Source organism: Talpa europaea (genome assembly GCF_964194135.1).
Source record: "Talpa europaea genome assembly, chromosome: 4".
Taxonomy (NCBI): Eukaryota; Metazoa; Chordata; class Mammalia; order Eulipotyphla; family Talpidae; genus Talpa; species Talpa europaea.
In genome coordinates, this window is record NC_140070.1 from 68,251,431 (window position 1) to 68,274,894 (window position 23,464).

At 36.3% G+C, this 23,464-nt stretch overlaps 1 protein-coding gene across 1 annotated transcript in view; it reads right to left on the reverse strand.

The window, feature by feature from the left end:
- WDR49 (WD repeat domain 49) overlaps positions 1-23,464 on the reverse strand; it is a gene marked incomplete at its 5' end in the record, with an annotated part of 188,426 nt that overhangs the window by 77,953 nt on the left and 87,009 nt on the right. Inside the window, one exon of the mRNA XM_084232625.1 lies at positions 3,549-3,713. Coding sequence (XP_084088751.1) covers positions 3,549-3,713 — 165 coding nt within the window. The remainder of the gene's footprint in view (positions 1-3,548; positions 3,714-23,464) is intronic.

Consider the following 23,464-nt stretch of genomic DNA (forward strand, 5'->3'; position numbering starts at 1 on the left):
CTGCATGCCTGTGTTTATTGCAGGACTATTTACAATAGCCAAGATATGAAAGCAACCAAAGTGGCCTAAATTAGGTGAGTGATCAAGAAGATATGGTACATACATATTATGGAATACGACTCAGCCATTGAAAAGATAAACTCATGCGATTTGTGGAAGCATAGATGGAACTGGAAGTAATCATTCTAATGCATAAGTGGCATGGTTTGAAGGGATTGATGCCTGTTTTGAAAGAAGTTATACTGTGAGTATAATCTATCAAACAAGCCATAGAAAAATATTCCATGAAATGAAGAGTCCATCAATGTGACGGACTTCTCAGTTGTCCAATTTTAAGAAATTGTTACTGCCATTCAAAGCGGCAACTACACCCCTTTTCAGTAAATAGCCATCAGATTCAAGGTAAGACACTCCACCAGCAAAAAGATTATGACTCACTGAGAGTTCAGATAATGGTTAGCATCTTTAACAATAAAGTATTATTTAATTAAGGTATATACTCTTTTTTATACACTTAATAAATTACAATATAGTGCAAGCAAATTCTATATGCAGGAGCAAACCGAAAATTCTTGTGATTAATTTTACTGCAAAGTTTGAGATGTATTTTTAAGATGTCCTGTACTAGATATTACATCTTTTTTTATAAGATTTATTTATTTATGCACACAAGTACTGGGGTGTAAGCCAAAGGTGTGGGTGTGTGGTTAGAGGATTCACCAAAGAGAATGGGGAGCAAACAGACAGATCTACTGAAATACACTCCTGAGGGCAGAAGTGGGAGAGACAGGAGAAGTCTGCTGTGTCATGTGGGTCAGCTCCCTGATCGACTGGCCATTGAACTCATGATGCAGTGGCTGGTGATAGCTTGATAGTGCTGCCCTTAACCCCTGTGCCACCAGGGAGGCCCCCTGGATTTTACATCTTTAGCCAATAAAATCTCCTGCTGATAGTGGATGACAGACTCTATCCTATGGAAGCTCATGCAGCTCTATTTTCTCAGTGAAGACCTGTGCCTGATGGGTGTACTTAAAGAGAGAGCATCATTAGGCCACCAACAATTCACACTAAGTTCTACCATGAAACATTATTGGTCCATCATGTACAAAGGGAAAGTTGGCACTTTCTATTTCTATTTGAATTAAAATCTATCAACTTTTTGACTCAGAAGTTCAACTTTTAGAAAATTATCACTCATAAATGTGAAATGACATATTTTGAAAAACAACCTTGAAACTAAAGCTAAGGATTTTAATCAATTTAATTGCTCAATAACAATGTGCTGAATATCAGAATATGGAATATTTATACAGCAGCAGATCATGTAGCCATTAAGAAGAATGAGTCATCTCATGGCATAAACTCTGCCAAAAATGTACCAGCTATGAAACCTTAAGCAAGTTGCATTATCTCTTTGGACTTCATATTCCTCACTTGTAAAATTGAGATAATAATAATAGATGAGCATGTATGTGGGTGGGGGTGGGGGAAGGTAGATGTGTGTAAAGTGCTTAGAAAGTGGCTTGTAGTATATATACAGTAAAAGTTAGCTAACATTATGATTCTTGCATGCATTCATAAGAATCAGTGTCTGAAGCAGAAAAAATGCAAAATGCAAAAAAGCATGCATAGTGAACTGACTGAAAAACAAGGGGTACACTTTGACTAGAAGGATGCAAAAGAAACCAGTAACAGTTACAACCCCAAGGGAGGAACTGAGAGCAAAAATAAGAAAGAGACTTTCTTTTTGCTGTACATCTCTTTTACATTTCAAATTTCATGGTATTCATGCATTAAATACTTAAAACATTAAGTGATTTTAAAACAGTCACTTCAAAATCATGATAAATAGGGCAATACTTTTAAATCTTTGATTACATAGGTAGCAGTTTTGGATTCTAAATTATAAATGAGATTGGAAAATGTCATTCATGCTTGTTTCATAATCGAATATGGACTGAGCAGCTCAACATTAATTTATGCATCTTATATAGAGGTTGCCAAATTTCAGAATTCTAGTGTGACAAAGATAAATGTGCCTTCAAAAACTGTGATTATACTAGTAAATTCACATTAACTTCTAACACATCAAGGTTTGAGCTGAGATGTTGAAAAATATAGATTCTCTTTAACTATATCACTTTGATATTCTCTACATGGTCCTTGCCAAGCCCACCACAATGATGCCCACAGATATATTTTGTAAAGGTCTAATTGTTTCCATATCTTAAATATTTCCTTGCTAGAACTAACAATTGTGCCCCACCCTGCACTCTATAGCCAGTTACTTTCTAAGGTTCATTATTTAATTCAGTCTCATACCCCAATATTGGTAACAGGAATACTCGTAGATTCTTTTTGCCTAAGATACTGTGTAATACTTCAATTCCAGTTACTCCTATTTTATTTCATTCTCATATTAGGACTGGGATTGCCCCCCTACCTTTGTACATCTTTCCTGGTCTCCCATGAACTTGACATTTTTACTTAAATACGAGCTCCCAGTCTAGACCTCATAAAATGACCCTTGCCAGTCAGCTTCTATGGATTTCCAGATTCTCCCTGCAACCTGTCACAGCACTTCCATTGCTCTGACCATTGCCAGTCTGGAATTTTCCTGAATACTTGCCCTCAATTTCCATGATGTTCTTTCTACTTATCCAGATAACTTTCCACTACCATTTTCCGCAGCCTACCTGAATGAATATATCTACCGTGGAAGGTACACCTAATCCATAAACTCTGGAGACTAATTATGACCGAAGTCTGAGAATCAGTCAAATCTTATGTAGAAAATGGCCTTCTGTTGCCTCAAAGTATCACTAGACATCACCAGTCAAAGACGTCCTTACTCTTGGAGTAAAAAGGAGAGGAGAAAATGGTAGATATGATTTCAGATAACAAATAACTTGCTTTGCATAAAAATTTGGTCATTTTTGAAAATTAAAATATCACCTTCCTCCCAAAATAAATTAGTAATAGCTACAAAATAATAAAACTAGAAGCATAGAATAGTGTTAGTTTAGGAAGGGTAATGAATAAGATTGATTGTTTTTCCTACTATCCTTCATGATTTCATTTAAAGTTATGTAAGAGTACAAATTAGAAAACAAGTTGATTTTACAATTTATTCATTTTCCAAAAACTGTGCTTCTATGCCATTTTTGAAAATTTTCTAGCTGCACTGACTCCTAATCGTATAAACTGAGAAAAGATAAAAGACTAGATGCATTAGCTGAAGCACGTGAGAATTATTCAGGACTCACTCCCTAAGTGTTCCTCTAACCAGCACTGAAAAAGGCTTTCTGAAATAAATAAGCCAAGTTATTCTAATCCTGAATAATTCATTTAGAAAAATCATTTATTCATTCCCTGCAGAGATTTATTTTCCTAACAACTTTGTTTTGCGTTCGGTGGGTCATTCCGCTCTTCTTACCTTTTCTCATCTCTCAAGGCCAAAAACGCAAAAGCAAATATAGTCACAACTGTGCCTCCTTTCCCAACATAGCCTCTCATATCTGGATAGAAAAGCATTGCCATGTTCGCACCTTTACAGTCCCATCTGTGCTGCCAGTCAAAAGCCTTGTTTCGTTTGCATCAAGGGCCATTGTGCTGATTTCTGCGTTGCTGTGGCAACCAGTAAACTGTTTAATTTTCTGCCCAGTGTCTATCATCCAGAAGGTAACGGTTGACCCTGCATCAGAGCTGATTACCTAAGAGAAAATGACATTGCAGAGAAATTACATAGTCTCAGAATCAACCACTTTTATTTTAATAAAAATATCTAGCTTATGTTTCCACTACTGAGATTCCTCAGCAGCTAGAGACATTTTTGCAATATGTTTTCTTTCTTTTTTGTTAAGCTAATATCATTTCAGTTTCGAGGCCAAAGCCGAAGTAATGAAGTCATGATTCTCTTTATCACAAAAGAGAGAAATCTTCTTTCCTTGCCCACCATTCACCTTCGTGTCTAGAGGATATTCTGAAAATGAATCCTACGGAAAATAAATTCATAAGTCTGGCATTTAGAGGAGAAAGTTAATATTATTAATCACCATGCTCCAACACTATTTACTATATGAAAAGAAACATTTTATTATATTTCAGCTTTCATTTAGCATTCAGAGAGGAATATACTTGCAGCCTTCATAAAAAAATTAATTTCAATAATTTGCTAGAGCCATCACATTTAATGCCATTAGTCCCTTTCTTCCATTTTGCGCATTTTGCTTCCATTCAGCTATATTTTTATAGCTAAATACAATTATTGATGTGTGATGACAGGAATGTTAAATATAAATCAGCATCTACACATGGGGATGAAGACAGTAAAGCAAACGATGGAAGGATAGGATTATATATGGTAGTCCAACAGTGAGAAATTTCATAGGAGCAAATTGACTGTCTCTGGTGACTCCTCTCACCCTCCCGTGCATCTAGCCTACACCCTGGTTCTTGTATTAAAAAAAAAAAAAAAATCTTGGGAAAAAAAAAAAAAACTCCATGAAATGATGTTACCACACTAATTTTACCAGTGATATAAAACTGACATTCTAATCAACTGTGTATTGTCCCCAGATTAATGTAAAAAGGTTTGAAACCTGAGTTGTCTTTCTCACATTATAAAGCTTTCCTTTATTCAAGCTTAGTATCCCAGATAATTAAGAGTGTGCTTAAGAGAAAGCTTGGAAAATATGCCTAGCATGAGAAACAATAGGACATTTAATGGAGCCAGAATGCAGAATATTTTGATGGTACAAATGGTAAAATAACAGCTGAGGAAGCAAGCTGATGACAGGTATTTTAAATCTCTAACCAGCAATGCTGGAGTATAATGAGTAATATGCATAAAGTTCTTTTTACTGGGAAAGAGCCCATAACTCTTATTGGGTTGTCAGGAGGGTTTTTCATGCAAAGTAAAATTAAGAACAATCTCATTGGTGTTTATTTTTCGGTTTGTGATGATACCTCTGGCAGCAGTGTGGAGAACAAACTGGTTATGGGAAGAAAATGTGGAGGCTGCTGTGATTGTCCAGGTAAGATATGTTCACCTAAGAAAGCAATTGCAGGGCGTCCCTGGTGGTGCAGGCAGTTGAGTGCAGCGCTGTGAAATGTCTGCCGCCTCTGCAGCATGGGTTCGATCCCTGTCAGCAGCAGAGATACCCACATGGCACAGCAGACCTTTCCTGTCTTGCCCGCTGCTCCCCTCAGCAGTGTATTTCAGTCAGTCTGCCTGTTTGTTCTGTTCCCCGCTCTGTCTCTGGTGAATTTTCTCACCCTCCCACACATCTGGCCTGTACCCCAGTTCTTGTATGCATGAATAAATAAATCTTTAAAAAAAGAGAGAAAAAAGAACGCCTTGCAGAGATAATAAAGAGGGGGAAAGTGCACAATTGAGCAAGATGTCTCAGCATAGAATTGATCGTAGACTTTTTTATCCCTTTATATTAGAACTTTGAATTAGATAATTTCTTAATGATGTAAAACTGTATTTATGCTACACATTTCTTTTACATTTTAAAAGGTAAATATACCTTTAAAAAGGTATATTAAGAAAAGTAGAAAGAAAAAGAGACACCTACACAGACACAGGTGGGCAGGGAGCTGCTGATGCTGCTGCTGCTGATTTGCAAAGGGAAAAGATTTGTGAAAAGATGCTATGCATTTTCTCTCAGTAAAATAAAAAAATAACAAATACTTAATTGCTGTTGTTAAATGGTAGCATAATTTCTAGAACAAATGACCTGGATCTTTGAAATAATGTGATCTAATAACTTAATTATATTTCCAGGTAACTGACAAATTCTATTTGCCTTTGACTGTGAAATGTTCATGGTAGTTAAGAGCATTTGGTGCAGAATCAGGAAGCCTGAATTTAAATGATAATGTCTGGTCCTGAAATATTATTTAACCTCTTTAAGTTTCAGTTTCCTCACCTGTAAACTAGAAATAATCATAGTAAGAGGTTTAAAAATTACTAATATTTGGAAAGCACTTAACAAAATGCACATAGCATGCAATAAAGAAGATACGAACATTAGCTGTTTTATTATTCTCCTTAAGCTTTGCTAGTCTGACCTCTTATTTGAACTCATATCACTTTGAAAAGCACCACCATGTTCTAACCAATGAGCTGTCTGGCCTGGCTCCCCCATATCACTTTTAGTATCCAAATCGATACAAAAGAAATACTAATTATCTTAATTTCTTCCAACCATGAGAGTAAATGTAGACAATCACAGCTTTAGAAACCAGATTTTTAGATACACATTGAAATTTGAAATTACATCATACTTGTGAATTTCTCACATAATAGCTTAATAATTTAGAATGTACTCATTAAGAACAAAGCTGTGAAAACATACAATTTTTCATGCATGAATGAAAATTTTGATAATGGTATTTGAATCAATGTAAAAATGTTGTGAAAGATACTATTATTTCTATTAAAAACACATTTTGGTGGAGAAATATGTGTGCCTTGGTGATTGGTGTAGTGTGGTAACATATCTGAACAGGTGAGGTCTTATACTTCTGAACATATACAAATTGTAAACCATGTTTCCTTACAAAAAATTATTTTTTAGAAAAGCATTTATTGAGCATTTATTATATCATATACTAAATGTAAAAGTATGAAATGATGAGCATTCCTTGATAGAAACAATGAAAAAAATAATTCTATATTAAAAGCTGCCATGACAAAGTATCTGCTCCCAAAAGGTACTTTTAGCTAGCATAGATGGTCTTACAAAAATTAGTAGCTCTCATGTTTTGCTGTTTTTCTGTCTCCTTCCTCTGCCCAGAACACCATCTATCAGTTTTCAGCACCTTTCTCTGAATATTTAATATTTTTTCATGAAATATGAATCAATTATGACAACAGCATGTAGCAAGTCAGATTTTATTTTATGGCAGACTGCCTTAAAGTACAATGCTCAAGGAAACAATGTGTTAGAAATAATAGAAAAAAAAAAAACAAAGACTGTCACAAACATAACTAGTAGTAACCGGAATCTACTCTCACTATGACATATCAGAATTCAAGAATAACAAGATAGGTGAAAAGACTTTAAAGTCAAGTGAGAGAGGATGCAAGTAACATCACTTGGCAATGAAGGGGTTACACTCTAGGATGGTGGGGACTTTGCTTTTAGCAATCTGTTTTTATGGGTAATAAAGCCCAGGTATAAGTAATGAAATCACATTTATGTCCCATATTTTGATACAAAGTCTGTTTAAGTTTTCAGTTCATTCCTAGATAACACTTATGAAATGAACCTCTAGCCCATGAGAACAGTGGCAGTTTCCAAAGTAGAAATTGCGCTGTCCTAATAACTGCACTCCAGTACAAATGGCCTTATGAGAAAATTGTTCTTGTGACGAGAGCTGTTCCACCTTATGTACCTGAGTTAATAACTGTTTAGGAATATATAGGTTTTTTTGTCTCTCTCATCTGAAGCTGTCACAAATAATCAGACAATTCTAGGAGATGTGAGGCTGCATTCATATCTCCTAATTGTCTTCTTGCTATTCTAACAACAGTAGACATTTTAGTTTCTTATATGCAACCCAAGTCATAGGTCTAAGCAAGAACAGGAATCCAAAATCACAGCAGCAATATCACTGGCTTCCAAAGGGTTATGACATTAATAATTGCTATTTATAATTTTATAAATGGTAAAGTTCCCACAAAACAAAACAGGCTTACTACTTTATTTCCACTTTGTGTCAAATCTTTAGATGTTGCATTTCAGTAAATAGTAAGGTGAAGAGAATGATACTATCTCAGTTTACTGTTACAAAGGAGTCAAATATTTTAAGGAAGAATTTCTCCATTGTAAATATCATTTATCAGATATCACCTCTTCTTAGGTTAATCTGTAATTTGTTCTTTCAAAATAGTCCTTGAAATTATTGAACTTTTATAATATATAAGGCACAGTGTCTACGTATTGGGGATAGAATATCAAAGCTTCCTGACTTACATAAAATGGAGGAATAAGGGAGAGCTGCAACCAGATGCAAAAAAATGAATAGAAAAAAATCTATACATTTAGTGATAATAAGCATTTTGGGGAAAGTATCATTGGGAAAGAAGTAGAGATGACTGGGAGTGGGTACAAACCTAGGAGCTCTGAGGAGATATAACATTAAGAAATATATGACTGAGGTGAAAGAGGAAGATATGGAAAAAACTGAATAAAGACAGTTCCAGGCAAGAGACAGAGAGCATACTTGGCATGTTCAAGAACTAGCAAGGAAGCCAGGCAGGCTTAAGCTTTGTGAATGAGGGAAGGAATCCCAGATTGCAATTGTTTGTACATGGGTTTGAAACACTCCAAAAATCGCTAAGTACCCAGATGAATTAAGGAACAATCTCAGAAAACTATCACTTCCCCTTTTAAGGCTAATATTTATTTAGCTTTTACTGCTATTTAGTTGTATGTGCCTTTGTATATGTTATCCCTTGCTCATTGTAGCAAAATCTACAAGTGAGGTATTATAATTTCCTTTTTATAGATAAAAAAACAATTGCTTTGAAAAATTAAATCACTTGTTCAACATATAGTTTGGGGACTCTCTCTGTCTCTAAAACCTCAGCACCCCCTTCATTCTATACAATAAAAAAAGCTCAAAAAATGTCTACTTCAAAAATTAATTGAAGCTTCATTGGACTTCCAGTTACTGTCTTTATGTGCAAAGAAATGAGAAACTATTGCTCCATCCAAACAACAAGTAAAAAGTTCAACAAACTGAAAAATGAACAACTCTTCTTGGAATAATAAGAGAAAAGAGATCACAGGGGAAATTGCAAATTACTGATTTGAGAGACCAATCAGACACAGAAAGTCAAAACTTACCAGAGCAGAAATTCAGGAACTAGAAACAGTAAGTGAAACAGTGTCAAGATAAGAAAATCAGAACTGTAGTTGATGAATTGGTGGAGACTCAAAGCAGATGAATCTGAGAGCAAAAATTTCTAGGGGGAAACAGTCATAAAGGGTTCCCATGATTTTATGAGTTTTATCTTGAGGCTATCAACCAGGCTCTCACTGTAAATGTTGGTGGGAAATCCCTTCATGCTCTGGCAACAGGAGGATAAAAGGAATTATTTTGAAATATGTCAGATCATTTTGTCTTCTTAACAAGGTTTGCCCTCAGAAGAAACTATTTAACAAGACTCTAACCTGCTGGGATTTTATCTGAGTCTAGCTGTGATGGAGGAAAAGAAATACCCAACTTTAGCTAGCTCTAGCCTTCCTGTTCCACTTAAGGATGGGAAACAACTGAGAAGCACTTGTGAAGTTCACAATCCAGAGACGCTGGCTCACTATGAGATCAAAACCTAACTGTAGGTCTATAGAATGCTTTACTTCCAATAACATCCCCCATGTAACTAAAGAACTGCTATATATAGCAGTTCCACTTATCAAGCACATCATGTCCAACTATCAAGAAAAAAATAACAAGATACACTCAGAAGCAAAAAAAAAAATAGTTTGAAAGAAATACTTAAGATTCAGACACAGCAGGGATGTTGTAATTATCATATGAGGAATTTAAAATAATTAAGGTTAATATTCTAGGGCTCTAATGATAAGGTAGACATCATGTAAGAACAAATGGGAAATGTAAGTTCAGAGATGATAATTCTTTTTTTTTTTTTAATAGAGGCATGTTTTATTTATTTATTTGTTTGTTTGTTTGGTTTATACATGCACTGGGTACAGTCAGAAGCACGGGAGGGTGAGAGAATTCACCAGAGCCAGAGCGGGGAGCAGAGCAGGCAGAAGGACTGAAGTATACTGCTGAGGGGAGCAGCGGGCGGCAGGAGAGGTCTGCGCACCATATGGGACCCTCCTCTGGTGGCCTGGGAGCAGCCGGGGATCGAACCAGCGCCTCAGAGGCCACAGGCAGCTTTGCAACCCAGCGCTCAACCGCTGCGCCACCGGGGAGGCCCAGAGATGATAATTCTAAGAGGAAAACAGAAAGACAAAAAATGATGTAGCAAAAATGAAGCATGCATTTGATGGACTTTATAGTAGACTGAATATGGAAAAATGCTCAGTGTGTAAGAAGAAACTGTAAGTAACCATAAACTTAACCTATTTCCCAAAAATTAACTCAAATCACAAACTCAAAAGTAAAATGCAAACTATAAAACTCAAAGAAAATAATATAGATGAAACTCTAAGTGATCTGGCATTCGACAGTGATGTTTTAGATAAAACCCAAAGGTACAGTCAATTAAGAAAGTAATTGATATGCTGGGCTTCATTAAATTTAAATTTCCCGGCTCTGAAAAAGAGTCTGTCAAGAGAACAAAAAGGCCACTCACTGGGAGGAATTATTTGCTAAATTATGTCTGAAGGGAATAGCCATACCTGGAAGAGATTCTGTGTTTTATCAGGGAGGAGAGATAGCAACAATCAGAAAGGAAAGACTAGAAAAGCATAAGTCAGAATGGTGCCAGCACACCCTGAAGGATAGCTGTCTTGTCCTCACTGAATCCTATGCACTCCTCAGTGGCTCCAATCCAGATGAAGTATGCACACTTCTCCATGAGAACATAGCCTGTTCAACGGTTCAATGAAGAGTAATACAGAGTTCAGTGGAGTTTCAGCAGTGAGGAAAAACAGTGGGGAGAAATCTATACCCCACACAATCTCTGTGTTCCCAAGTCTGTCTATGTCTACCTTATGAAGTCAGGGAAGCTACCCCCTGTCCTCCCTGCATGATCTCCAGGCTGTTCTCAGAATGTGTAAGAAGAAACTGAGTAACCACCATGAACACAGTCTGCCAGGTGGGTATTTTCTGCCCACCTTGGGGAGTTGACAGAGGCGCAAATCTAAACCTGGCATCAATTCTGGCGCTGCTTCACTGCTCCTGTACTTTCCTTCTCCCCTAAGTGGTACAGGACCTCTGGGCGTATTTCTCATAGCCTTATCTGCAGGTGTCTTCTAGATGAATTTCGGAAAGTCTAGAAAGTCACTCACTCCTGCCACCCTGTGTGACCGCTGGGATTATGACCCAAAACTGCAAGTAACCACAATGAAAAAAGTCTATAAACAAAAGACATCCTGGTAGTTTGTGGCCAGTGTAGGCAGTCAGGAATAGTACCTGCCTCCAACCATCTTGCTTTCTTGGCTTCCCCTGAAACTCCCAAGTTGCTACTGCTGAAGTCTGTAGAATTCCCATGGAGAGTATCTAAAAATGAAAAATGATCAGGAAAATAGCCCACAACAAATGCAAGGAAATATGACAGGAAAAGGAATGAACAGTTCTCCAGAATATAACCAAAAAGTTATGAAAGATCTTATCTTCCTATAAGTGCTCAAAATTTCTAAGACAAAGAAATTCAAAGAAGGAAGTAAGTGCAGGGAATACTGAATGTCATGATAAAAACAACCAATAAATAGAAATTGAAGACTTAAACAAGAAAATAAGGAAGTGGCAGAATGCAAAAAGGCCAGTAAAGGAAATTTTGAAAATACTGTGGAAAGCCATAAAAAAAAACTAGATTAAAGGGAAGGTCAAATTAGTATCCTTTGGGTACATAATTCAGAGAACCCATGTGGAAGAAGAAAGAAAATTATGAAGAAAATAAATTAAGACAGAGAACCCAGGGACCATTGAGTCTTTCATTCTAAACCCAGAGAGGAGAGATATCAGGGGTGCCACAAACATAATCCAGTCCGACCCCAAGTCATCAACACCATTATCTTGCTCCCTCCATGCTCCTACCCATCCTGAGCACACATATAAGCCCACAAAGGCCAAAATACATAAAGCAATAATTAAATTAAATGACCTTAATCTCTGTGAAAATAAAAATAATTTAACCCTCTTACTTTCTGCTAAACATATTAAAATCAATTAGAAAAGGGAGAAATCCAATTTTGTAAAAAAATGAACAACAATGTAAGAAAAAAAATAATAAAATGAGGAGGGGCCTCCCTGGTAGTGCAAGGGGTTAAGCACAGCACTGTGAAGATATTCACAGCCATTGCAGTATGAGTTTGATCCCTGGCCCTCCAGGGAACTATCCACATGATGCAACAGACCTCACCTGTCTTGCCCTCTTCTCCCCTCAACAGTGTATTTCAGTTGATCTGCCTGTTCTGTTCACCACTCTGTCTCTGGTGAATCCTATCACCATCCACAACTCTGGCCTGTACTCCAGTTCTTGTATGCATAAATAAATAAATCTTTAAAAAAAAATAAGGAGATCTCAAGTACTAAAAAAAAATCACAAGGAAAGTATATACCATATGGAAAAATGAGACCTCAAAAGAGTACAGCCAGACAAGGTTATAAATCCAAGAATCCAACCAAAAAAGGAGAAGATTATAGCCCTAGCAGAAAGTTCAGACTTGTATAATAATAATAATAAAACCCTCAAATACACAGAAAAAAACTCAGAAGCATGTCAAAGTAATGTGAGAACTCAGAAAGGTAAGTCAAAAAAATACAAGAAAACTCAAAAAAGCTAATCAAAAGTTAGAACATTTAAAAAATGAGTTCAGAAATAAATCAATGAACAGGCCTCCCCGGTGGCGCAGTGGTTGAGTGCTGGGTTGCGAAGCTGCCTGCAGCCTCTCCAGTGTCGGTTTGATCCCCGGCCACAGGGCGAGGGTCCCACAAGGCGCGCAGACCTCTCCTGCCGCCCGCTGCTCCCCTCAGCAGTGTACTTGGGTCCTTCTGCCTGTTCTGCTCCCCGCTCTGGCTCTGGTGAATTCTCTCACCCTCCCGTGCTTCTGACTGTACCCAGTGCTTATATAAATAAATAAATAAATAAATCTTTAAAAAAAGATGAAAAGAAAGAAATCAATGAACAATAGGCAGAAATTGAAGATTTAAATTAAAATAACAGAAATCCAGGTGATAAAAAGCCAGTGAGATCAAGTATTCTAGAGAAATCTTTGGAAGTAGAATATATCAAATGGAGGATTGAATCAGTGTCTTTGAAGATAGTAATGCATTAAGGGCCAAGGTATTTAAAGAGAGAGAAAGAGATGCAAAAATAATTGAGGCAATTTGAGAAATATCTGACACCATTAAGAAAGCCAACATAGGGGCCTCCCCGGTGGTGCAGCAGGTTGAACGAGACACTGTGAAGCTACCTGTAACCTCTGCAGCATAGGTTCGATTCCTGGCCGGCCAGGGAGATACCCACATGGCATGTCAGACCTCTCTTGTCTTGCCCACTATTCCCCTCACAGTGCTTTTGGTCCTCTGCCTGTTCTGCTCCCTGCTGTCTCTGGTGAGTCCTCTCATCCTCCTGTGCATCTGGCCTGTACCCCAATTCTTGTATAAATAAAATAAATCTTCAAAAAAAAAAGAGTTCAACACAAAGCATATTAAAGGCAATTTTGCAGGGGAAAGCAAGTAACTTGTAAAGATACTACTATTGGGCTTACACTAACTTCTTATAGAAACTCTGCAGGCAAAAAGAGAATGGAATGATGCATTCAAATTCTAAAAGATAAAAACTTCCAGGCAAGAATACCATATCCTGCAAGAATCCCTTTAAGATACAAAGGAGAAATAAAGGTCTTCAAAGGCAAAGAAAAGCTGAAGGAGCTTACAAACACCAGTCTCCCCACAAGAAATTTGAAAAAAAAGAGCACTCCTATCTAAGTGGAAAAAATCCACAAAAAAAAAAATAAATAAATAAGGGGCCTCCCTGGTGGTGCAAGGGGTTAAACACCACACTATGAAACAATACACAGCCTCTGCAGCATGAGTTCAATCCCTAGCCAGCCAGGGAGCAACCCACATAGCCCAGCAGACCTCTCCTGTCGCGCCCGCTGCTGCTCCCCTCAGCAGTGTATTTCTGTCAACCTGCCTGTTCTGTTCCCCGCTCTGTCTCTGGTGAATCCTCTCATCCTCCTGCACCTCTGGCTTGTACCCCAGTTCTTGTATAAAATAAATAATTTTTTTTAAAAAAAAAGTAAAAATTTCAGTGGTTGCCAGGGAACAGGGGAGAAGGATGGGATGAATAAGTGGAGTATAGAGGATTTTTAGGGCAATGAAATTGCTCTATACAATGATACTTATGTCATTATACGTCTGTCCAAATTCATAATGTACAGCAGCAAGGGTGAACTCTAATGTAAATGATGTGGTGTAACTTCATGAGTTGTAACAAATGCATCACTCTGGTGGGAAGTGTGGATAATAATGAAAACTCTGCAGGCTGAGGGTGGGGAGTAGACAGGGGATATATGGGACAGTTTTGCATTTTATTCTCAATTTTGCTATGACCCTAGAAGTGCTCTCTGAAAAATAAAGTTCTTAAAAAATAGTTGACACAATGAAACTGACAAAAGTGTCACCACTTAGCTTGTTGATGGATTTAATGCAATTTTTTTTAATTAATAAATTTTATTTTTATATTCCCCATACAATTGCAATCCCCCCATTCTGAACCCAATCCCTCCCCTCCCGCCCCCCAGCCCCCAAAAAGTGTCTCTGGTTCATAGTTTTTGTTGATTTTGATTTTCACTTTCTTATAGTTATTCATTTTCCTGGTCCCTTATTTAAGTTTTCTAGATCCCTGCTATGAGTGAGACCATCCGGTATTTTTCTTTTTCTTTTTGGCTTATTTCACTGAGCATGATCCCTTCCAGCGTCATCCATGTTGCTGCAAATTGCATGTGTTTATCTTTTTTGAATGCTGAGTAATATTCCATGGTATATATGTACCACATCTTCTTGATCCAGTCATCTATTTTTGGGCATTTGGGCTGTTTCCAAAGCTTAGCTATTGTAAACAGTGCTGCTATAAACATAGGGGTGCAGGTGTTCTTTGGAATTGATGTTTCTGTGTTCTTTGGGTAAATACCTAGGAGTGGAATTGCTGGATCCTGTGGAAGCTCTATGTTTAGTAGGTCCAGAAATCTCCACACGGCTCTCCATAGTGGTTCGACCAGTTTGCACTCCCACCAACAGTGCAGAAGAGTTCCTTTTTCTCCACAACCTCGCCAACATTTGTTGTTGCTAGTTTTTTTAATATGTGCCATTCTCACTGGTGTGAGATGGTATCTCATGGTAGTTTTGATTTGCATTTCCCTGATTGCAAGTGATGTTGAACATTTTTTCATATGCCTGTTGGCCATTCGCATTTCCTCTTCAGAGAAGTTTCTTTTTAGTTCCTCTGTCCATTTTTTGACTGGATTATTTTCTTTGTTGTTATTGAGTCTCATCAGCTCTTTGCAGATTTTTGTGAACAGTCCTTTATCATTAGTGTTGTGTGCAAAAATTTTCTCCCAGTTGGTGGGGTTTCTCTTTGTTTTTGTTATTGTCTCTTTTGCTGTGCAGAAGCTCTTTAATTTGATGTAGTCCCAGCTGTTGATCTTTGCCTTCACTATCACTGCTTTGGGTGATGTGTCTGTAAAGATGTCTTTGATATGCAAATCACGTAGTGTTTCGCCTATATTTCCTTCTATGTATTTTATGGTTTCAGGTCTTATGTCTAGTTCTTTAATCCATTTTGAGTTGATTTTTGTATATGGTGTGAGGTAGTGGTCAAGCTTCATTCTTTTGCATGTAGCGACCCAGTTTTCCCAGCACCATTTATTGAACAAACTTTCTTTGCTCCAATGCATAGTCTTTGCTCCTTTGTCAAAGATTAGTTGACCATAAATCTGTGGGTTTATTTCTGGATTTTCTATTCGATTCCATTGGTCTGTATGTCTGTTCTTGTTCCAATACCATGCAGTTTTGATGATTATGGCTTTGTAGTAGAGTCTGAAGTCTGGGAGTGTGATGCCTCCATTCCCTTCTTTTTTTTTCAGGAGAGCTTTGGCTATTCGGGGTTTTTTGTGATTCCATATGAATTTCATCAATAATTGTTCTATTTCTTTGAAGAATGACATTGAAATTTTGATTGGAATAGCATTGAATCTGTATATTGCTTTTGGTAGGATGGCCATTTTAATAATGTTTATTCTCCCAATCCATGAGCAGGGGATGTCTTTCCATTTCTTTGTGTCTTCTTCTATTTCTTTTAACAGTGTTTTATAGTTTTCTTTGTATAGGTCCTTTACCTCTTTTGTTAGATTTATTCCCAAATATTTGATTTTTTTTGTTTCAATAATAAAAGGGATGGTTTTTTTGATTTCTTCTTCTTCAGATTTATTGTTTGTATATAGGAAGGCTACTGACTTTTGCGTGTTGATTTTGTATCCTGCCACTTTACTGAACTGATTGATGAGTTGAATTAGTTTTTCTGTGGAGTTTTTGGGGTTCTCTATGTATATTATCATATCATCTGCAAAGAGTGATAGCTTGACTTCTTCTTTTCCTATTTGGATTCCTTGGATGTCTTTCTCTTGTCTTATTGCTCTGGCTAGGACTTCCAGTATTATATTGAAAAGCAGTGGTGAAAGTGGACATCCTTGTCTTGTTCCAGATCTTAATGGAATTGCTTTCAGCTTTTCACCATTGAGTATGATACTGGCTGTTGGCTTGTCATATATGGCCTTTATGATGTTGAGGTACGTTCCTTGTATCCCAAGAATTTCAAGGGCTTTTATCATGAATAGGTGTTGCACTTTGTCGAAAGCTTTCTCAGCATCTATTGATATTATCATATGGTTTTTATATTTCTTTTTGTTGATGTGTTGGATAACGTTGATTGATTTTCGGATGTTAAACCATCCTTGTGTCCCTGGAATGAATCCTACTTGGTCGTGGTGAATTACCTTATGGATACACTGTTGGATTCTGATAGCTAAAATTTTATTGAGGATTTTTGCATCAGTGTTCATTAGGGAGATTGGCCTATAGTTTTCTTTTTTTGTGTTGTCCTTGTTCGATTTTGGTATTAGTGTAATGTTGGCTTCATAGAACGTGTTTGGTATTTTCCCTTCCTTCTCAATTTTTTGGAAGAGTTTGTGAAGGATAGGTACCAATTCGTCTCTGAATGTTTGGTAGAATTCATTTGTAAATCTATCAGGTCCTGGGCTTTTGTTTTTGGGGAGGTTTTTGATTACCATTTCAATTTCGCTAATTGTAATTGGTCTGTTTAGGTGTTCTATTTCTTCTTTATCTAGCTTTGGGTGATTGTAGAGTTGTAGGAATTTGTCCATCTCCTCTAGATTGTTAAACTTGTTTCCATATAACTGTTCATAGTAGTTATTAATAATTCTTTTGATTTCTGCTGTGTCCGTTGTGATTTCTCCTCTTTCATTTATTATCCTATTTATTTGTGCTTTCTCCCTTTTTGCCCTTGTGAGCCTGGTAAGGGTTTTATCTATTTTATTTATTTTTTCGAAGAACCAGCTCTTGGTTTCATTGATCTTTTGGATTGTTTTTTTAGTTTCAATTTCATTTATTTCTGCTTTGGTTTTTATTATTTCTTTTCTTCTACTGGTTTTGGGGTTTTTTTGTTGTTCTTTTTCTAGATCTTTGAGTTTCGAGATTAGGTTGTTTCTTTGAGTTCTTTCTTGTTTCTTGATGTGAGCATCTATTGCTATATATTTTCCTCTTATTACTGCTTTTGCTGCATCCCATACATTTGGGAAATTGGTGTCCTCCTTGTCATTCAATTCAAAGAATTTTTTAATTTCTTCTTTTATCTCCTCGTTAGTCCAGTGGACTTCCAGTAGTGTGGGTTTCAATCTCCACGAGGTAGGAGAATACCTTGCCTTCTCTTTATGGTTTATTTCTAGTTTGATGCCTTCATGGTCAGAAAAGATGGTTGGTATGATTTCAATCTTGGTGTATCTGTTGATGTTTGTCTTGTGCCCCAGTATATGATCGATCCTAGAGAATGATCCGTGTGCGCTTGAGAAAAATGTATACTCAGATTTTTTTGGGTTTAGTGTTCTATATATGTCTGTTAAGCCTAAGCACTCTAGATCCTTATTTAGAGCTTTAGTGTCTTTACTTATTTTTTGTCTTGTTGATCTATCCATTGTTGATAGTGGTGTGTTGAAGTCTCCCACTACGTATGTGTTTTCTCTGATGTCTGTTTTCAGAGATGCCAATAGTTGTCTGATATATTTTGGTGCTCCTTCGTTTGGTGAATATATGTTAATGAGTGTTATTTCTTCTTGAAGTATTATCCCCTTGATCATAATGTAATGACCACTGGGGTCTCTTTTTATCTTTTTAAGTTTGAAATCTGTTTTATCTGATATGAGTATAGCTGTTCCTGCCTTCTTTTTTGGTCCATTTGCTTGTAGAATTGTTTTCCATCCTTTAACTTTGAGTCTATTTTTATCTTTTGCAGCTAAATGTGTTTCCTGGAGACAGCAAAAGGTTGGGTTTTGTTTCTTAATCCAGCCTGCAACTCTGTGTCTTTTTATTGGAGAGTTTAGTCCATTTACATTTAGAGTTAGTATTGATATGTTAGCATCTGTATTTGCCATTGTGTTTGTCTTTCCTTTGATTTTATTTATTTATTCTTTTAATAACTTTCTTTGGCCTTCTTTTGTTGTTATTCGTCCCTCTGAGGTTCTGGCTTTAGGACTCCTTTTAGTATTTTTTGGAGTGGGGGTTTAGTCGCAATGAAATTCCGGAGTTTCTGTTTGTCTGGGAAGGTCCATATTCTTTCTTCAAAGAGGAAGGAGAGCTTTGCGGGATAGAGTATTCTTGGTTGGCATCTGTTTTCTTGGAGTCTGTTGACTATGTCCCTCCACTCTCTCCTTGACCGTAGTGTTTCTTCAGAGAAGTCTGATGTCAGTCTGATTGGTTTCCCTTTGAATGTTATCTGTTTCTTCCCTCTTGTTAGTTTCATTATTTTTTCTTTGTCTTGGATTCTTGGGAGCTTTACTATTATGTGTCTTGCTGTATTTTTCCTTTCGTCATGGAAGTTTGGTGTTCTTCTTGCTTCTTGTATGTCAATTTTCAGATCATTCTTAGCGTTTGGGAAGTTCTCTTCAATTATATCCATGAATATTTTCTCTGTTCCTACATCTCTCTCCTGATTTAATGCAATTTTTTATGGAGAAATTTGATAATATCTATCAAGGTCAAGATATAAATACTCTCTAACACATAATTTCATTTCAAGGACTATCCCACAGATATTTTCTTTACTAGTATTAAAATGTGTGTGCTCAAAGATGGAAATCAAAATATTAATTGTATAGAAAAATACAGGAACAATATGTAACAAAAATAACTCTCAGACAATGAGAAAAAATGCTGGTTTCCAAAGAAGAAGAGGAGTGGGAAGAAAGAGTAGAAGGAATCAATTTGATAATAGTGAATGGCAAGAAAACTATGGTGGTGGATTTGGGGTGGTATATATACATATTGAGGTATAATTTGCATAGTTTTGTAAACCAAGGTATATCTTTGGTAATTTTTATTTCATAAAGAGAGAATTAGAAAATAAAACCAGGTGCAAATTTTGTACTTCATTTGGATCTCAATTCAAATAAATAAATGATAAAAAAATAAAGCAGAAAAGAAAAATATTAGAGTAAATTTAATGCCCGTAAGAAGCTTGATACACCCGTGGAATGGAATAGCAATGCAGCTATAAAGTAAGGATCAGGATACTTTTTACGTAATAGGATACAGCAGTCTACAGGGTATGGTGATAGATCAAACTGAGTGAGTAGAAATAGGGTTAAGAGGGAATTTTCACTGTACAGGTTTTCCTCACTATCTGAAAGTAGTGAGTTTCTATATAATCCTTCGTAAGCTAAAATGACCTAAAGTGAATAAGTAATTGTCATTAATTTATATGGAAAACATGTTGAATATTGCTGAAGACAAAAAGTTACCTACCACAGCATACCAAATAACACATAAACGTAATATCACACTAAGATATTGTGAAAGTAAGAATAAAATGATATACTACACTCTCCATCTGATCTAGTTCCCAGGGAAGGAGCTTGGTGGTGTCACTGTAGCCACTCAAGGTGCCACTGCACCTATAGTTATGGCACAAATGTGGGATGATATTTTCACTTTTTTCTCTTGTCATGAAAGCAAATGAAATTCTTTGTTATTTAAAACAGTTATTAAAGTAGGTCCTTCGTAAAAACTTTTTGTAACTCAAACTTTTTTAAAATAAAGGATATCTGTACTTTGGAGGTTTAGAACATGTGAATGTATTGCTTATTTAAATAAGTGTGTGTATGTACACATGTACAGGCATATTCATGTCTATGTTTGGTGTAACCTCATAAGGTTAGGGTGCACTCCATATCACCAGCAAGTGCTAATAGACTCAAGATTGACATGTCCCCAAGTACAGCTGTGAGTGGGCCAGAAGAAAAAAAAAACTTGTTAAGAGAAGGAAATTTACCTAAATGCCAGTAGCAATAGGTTGGCAAAATGAACGTTTTCATTAGTGTTCTTCCAATCCTGTTCAAAACAGAAATTGACTGATTTTGCCCTAAATCCAAACAGTAAAGAAGCAAGATGTCTTGTAAAGGGAGATAAGTTTTTCTCAAGTTTGTCCAATTCACTTGCCCAGTTTCAATAATTACACAGGGAACTACTCAATTTTGGTGTGCAGAAAAGTGGACAGGAGATGATCACCCGGACTCAATTTTAATGAATGATTTTGTGTTATGTTTCCTAGGATAGAGAATTGGTCCTCAATAAGCAGTACTACTGTGGGTAAAGTAAAGGTCCGGTCTTCAAATCAGCAGAGCCAATATGCCGTGTTGGAATCCCAGAACCCCATCAAGGATTTCAGGAGTCCTGCTGGAGGACACCAGGCAGATATTTTCTGTCCCTTTATATAGTTATCTCGGTAATTATATGTTAACTCTTAATGATTAGATGAAATGTAGAATTCTGGGAGATAATTTTCCATCATATTATCTAATTTGTATGTCTTCTAACCTAGAAACTCATAACTAAGTATTTACCCCAGATAAATAAAATCATGCATGTAAATATATTTATGCTCCAAAAAGTCATTAAACAAAATTCTCATCAAGGCAAATGGATCAGTAAATTATAATGCACACATGGGATAATGTACTGCCTTTCAAGAATAATAAAGTAGATATTTTGGTATAAGTAAATATACTCCAATATACCATTGAATAAAAAAAAAACAGTTTACAGAATTATATTTACGTAAAACAGTCTATGCACAGGGAGATTTTAGAACATGTTGATACTTCAGCAATATTTAGTTGCTTATTTGAACTAAACTAACTTAGCTTTCATGCATTGATTTAATTTCTAACATTAAGCATGTAATATTTCACCAAATGAAATTATTAAAATAGCAAAAATAGTAAACATAATTGCCTGTCAAAATTTGATGATTCCTAAAGACAGCTTGGTTACAATGTGTCCTAGGTGCAAAACAAATTGAAACACTACCCATTTTACAAAAACACATAATCCCACATAATAAAGAGAGCTGTAGTGGTAACAAATTTTATCTATTCCAGTTCATCTGATATCTAGAAATACATTTTTAAAGCTTTCTAACATTCATGGGGTTTTCGGAGAACTTTCATTTAAGACTCTAGGCAATAAAGGTCACTAGAACTGCCTTCGAGAGACTGCATTTCTTTTGTTCTTTCAAAAATTTTCATTCCAGGGACTCCCTCATTTCATCCCAACTTGTTTTGCACTTAACTGTGAGGGCAAGCTTTGTTCGTTGAAATAAACCATATGGTCCCTAAAAGGCTCTGTGTAGCTTAATATCACTTTCTTAGATCATAATGCAAGAGTATACCAAAAGACAGGAAGATAAAGAAAAGTCACAGAATCCAGTTAGAATGAAATAATAAATTTTCAGCAACATATTGAAATGACAACAACAGAAGAGAAATCTTTCAATAAATTCAAACAAAGGGAAATATAAATATACATATATATGTATCTCTTATACATATATGTATCTCATATATATACATATATACATATGTATGCACCATGTTAGCATTTTAAATTGAAAATTGTTGAAACTACTACAAAAGCACACATTCCTTTAGCCATCAGACAAAAGAAGTATTCTAGAGACCAGGATGTAGCTTCTAGAAAACTCCACTCTACACTTGTGAGACAGAGAGGTGTAAAAATAAAGGCAAATAACAAGTGAATATTATGATGAAAATAGTTTTGTCCTCACAGATTCCCCCTGTGAGGATATGAGTCCGTCAGGTCTGTGATCATCCTGTAAACACTACTGTTCTAGGGTTAGTTCTGCCCTTTACTTTTTTTTAATTATTTTTTTAATATTTTATTTTATATAATTCTTATATCATTTTTCATTTTTGCACAATGTATGCATTTTCATTTTGGTTATATTCTCTATACAATTGCACCCCCCCCCCTTATTTTGAACCTAATCCTTCCTGTCCCCGCCCACCCCCACTGAAGTGTGTCTCTGGTTTATAGTTGCTTGTTGCTTTTGATCTTTTCTTTATTATACTTAGCCTTTTTCCTGGTCCCTTATTTAGGGTTTCTAAATTCCTGCTATGAATGAGATCATCTGGTATTTTTCTTTTTCAAGACCAGACTGTGGAACTCTCAGTGAATGACCTTTACAGTCTGACTCAGCTCCTGTTACTGCTTCACCTCCCACAACATTTGCTACTCCCAAACTAGCCACACCAGAATAAACCTCTCTTTTGTAAAGCACTGTATTTAAGACTGTGTGTCGGTGCTCATCCATCTGCTGTCTAGAAGCACTTTTTTCTCTTACAGATTCTGAACCTAGCTTTCAAGGGCTCCGTGGAAATGTCACCTACCCAGCCCAGGCAGAACCGGTCACTTTCATGGACAGCGCTTAGCTTTAATATCATTCATCTTCTGTATTCCATCGCTTCTCTGTAAATTGGTGAGGTGCCCTTCTCCCCTTCTTTCATCCCACAATGGTGTAATGAAGACCTGACAAGCAATGGACACCAGGAAGGTGACTTGAACCTGCCCCTAAACACCTGAATCTCCATGAGCTATTGGGGTAAAGAAGCTGCAGTTCATTAAGCTTTGATTCCTCATTCCTGGACCTTGAAACATGTTCAAAAGTGTTTTATTTGCTTTCCCTAATTAATGTGAAATGCAAAATTATCATTGACTGATTAGACTATGGTGATATTGTTTCACTTGACTACAACATATTTTTATAATAATAAATGCAATATAATGTTAAGGTGTTTCTCCATAACTTAGCTGCTAATAATTAGAAACACTTGTGTATGTGATATGCAGTTCTATATGACTTATGTACATATTGATGTTTTTAGTCATTTAAATTATTAACAGTGAAAATAAACAGAGGAGTGAATACCCAACTCCATTGTAGAGTCTTCCTACAACATTTATCATATGTGCATATTCTATCGTTGCCTATAACTTGCATATATTTGTGTTCTTAGCTTTATTTCCATGGCCCAAATGAGAGATTCCAGATCCTCTTTGTGTCCCATTTATTGAATTCCTTGTGGAATATTGTTCATTTTACCGTCAGGAAACATCGGAGTTTTGCATCTCCATACAAATCTACCTTTTTAACTTAGCA